At 21.7% G+C, this 1,749-nt stretch overlaps 1 protein-coding gene across 1 annotated transcript in view; it reads left to right on the forward strand.

Moving 5' to 3' along the window:
* LOC117172560 (vacuolar protein sorting-associated protein 33A) overlaps positions 1-343 on the forward strand; it is a 48,758-nt gene extending 48,415 nt beyond the window's left edge. Inside the window, exon 8 of the mRNA XM_033360618.1 lies at positions 210-343. Coding sequence (XP_033216509.1) covers positions 210-295 — 86 coding nt within the window. The 3' untranslated portion in view covers positions 296-343. The remainder of the gene's footprint in view (positions 1-209) is intronic.
* Positions 344-1,749: the final 1,406 nt, after the last annotated feature.

The following is a 1,749-nucleotide window of genomic DNA, read 5'->3' on the forward strand; positions in this document are numbered from 1 at the left end:
TTTTGATCGAACTCATATTTTAATTAATAGATCATATTTTATTTAATGGATAATATTTTTGATATAAATCATATTTTAATTAATAGAAAATATTTTTGATAAAAATTATATTTTAATTAATAGATCATATTTTTGATAAAAATCATATTTTTATTAATAGTTCATATTTTTTATAGAAATCATATTTTAATTATTATTTGTTTTTCCAGTGAATGTCGAATTTGTTGTGGGAACGACAAAACTAATCAATGGAAATACATTCCTGGCTTCTTTGATGGAAGACCTACAAAACTGAAATTTTTCTATTATATCAAAATAGATGTGTATTATATATATTTGTATAATAATTACGAGCTTTAAGGAAAATTCGTGAGTCTTGACCCATTTTTCCTGTTCCTTATCTTTATTAGGTGTAGCGTAAAATACGAATTTTTGAAAATTAAACACCCTCGAATCTATTCTATTATTTTTTCAACTAAATGGCAAATGTGTCAAATTTGGCACCGAAAAAATAAAATATTCGGATGAAATCTGCCCAAATTGCCCTGAAACCCCCGAAAAAACATATTTTTCTTGATTTATTTCAAAATTATTCAAATCTCTATGAAATACATTTTTTTGTTGCATAATTTAAAAAAAAATTTAAATCAAGAAAAATATAGTGAAAATTTGAAAAAAATTGGTTATATTTTCAAAATCAATGAGTATTTTTATTTTACCTTTTAGTGAACTTAATAAAGCATATAAATCGGCGTTTTCGATTACTAAAATCCATAAATTGGTATTTTGTGTATGTTATTCAATAGTGCACAAAAATTAAATGAAAAAAAAATATTAAGTAAAAATTGTTGCTTTGAATCCTAGTGAAACTAATACGGAGTGCGAAAAACTAGAATCATTTTTACTGGAAATATAATGGATACACTACATTACCACAAAACTTACAAGAAATTATAGCATTTGTCTTTTTTTTTTTTTTTTTTTTGACAAATTTGGACTAATTGAAAATTTTTTAGAGGGATTTATTACACCAGATTTCAAAAATTTTAAGCGATCTTGAAAGTTTTCAATAAATTTGAGCAGATTTCAATGATTATAAATAAATATAAAAGATTTAAAGATTTCAAAACATTTAAGAACACAAATTTTAAGGATTTCAAAGATTTCACCAAAATTGTAAAAGATTTCATAAAGTTTTCAAATATTTAAAATAATTTCAAAGTTTTAGAATATTTCGAAGTATTTCACATAGAATTTATATATTTCATTGATTTCAAGTAAATACAAAATAGTTGAGAAAAATTTCACAAATATTTGAAAGAATCGATAAGTTTTTCAAATTACAATTTCTAAAATTTCAAAAAGAAAGTAGTACGCAAAATACCAGTGATTTCAAATAAATACAAAAGATGTAGGAAAGATTTCACAAGTATTTCAACGGATTTATAAGGATTTCAAGAATATGAAATTTTTTAAACGATTTTTAAGATTTCAGAACATTTCGATTGAAACATATTCAAAAGGTTTCAAAAAATTCGAATTAATTTCAATGATTTTAAACGAATACGAAATATTTCACAAAAAATGTAAACATTTAAAAACATTTGACAAAGATTTCAAAAATTATACCAAAATTATAATTGATTTCACAAATATTAAAAATATATTAAGTAATTAAAAAAATTTTAGAATATTTCCAAAGTTTTCAAATGAATACAAAAGAGTTCAGAAAGATTTCACAAATTTTTT

Source organism: Belonocnema kinseyi, chromosome 5 (genome assembly GCF_010883055.1).
Source record: "Belonocnema kinseyi isolate 2016_QV_RU_SX_M_011 chromosome 5, B_treatae_v1, whole genome shotgun sequence".
In the NCBI taxonomy this organism is placed as follows: domain Eukaryota; kingdom Metazoa; phylum Arthropoda; class Insecta; order Hymenoptera; family Cynipidae; genus Belonocnema; species Belonocnema kinseyi.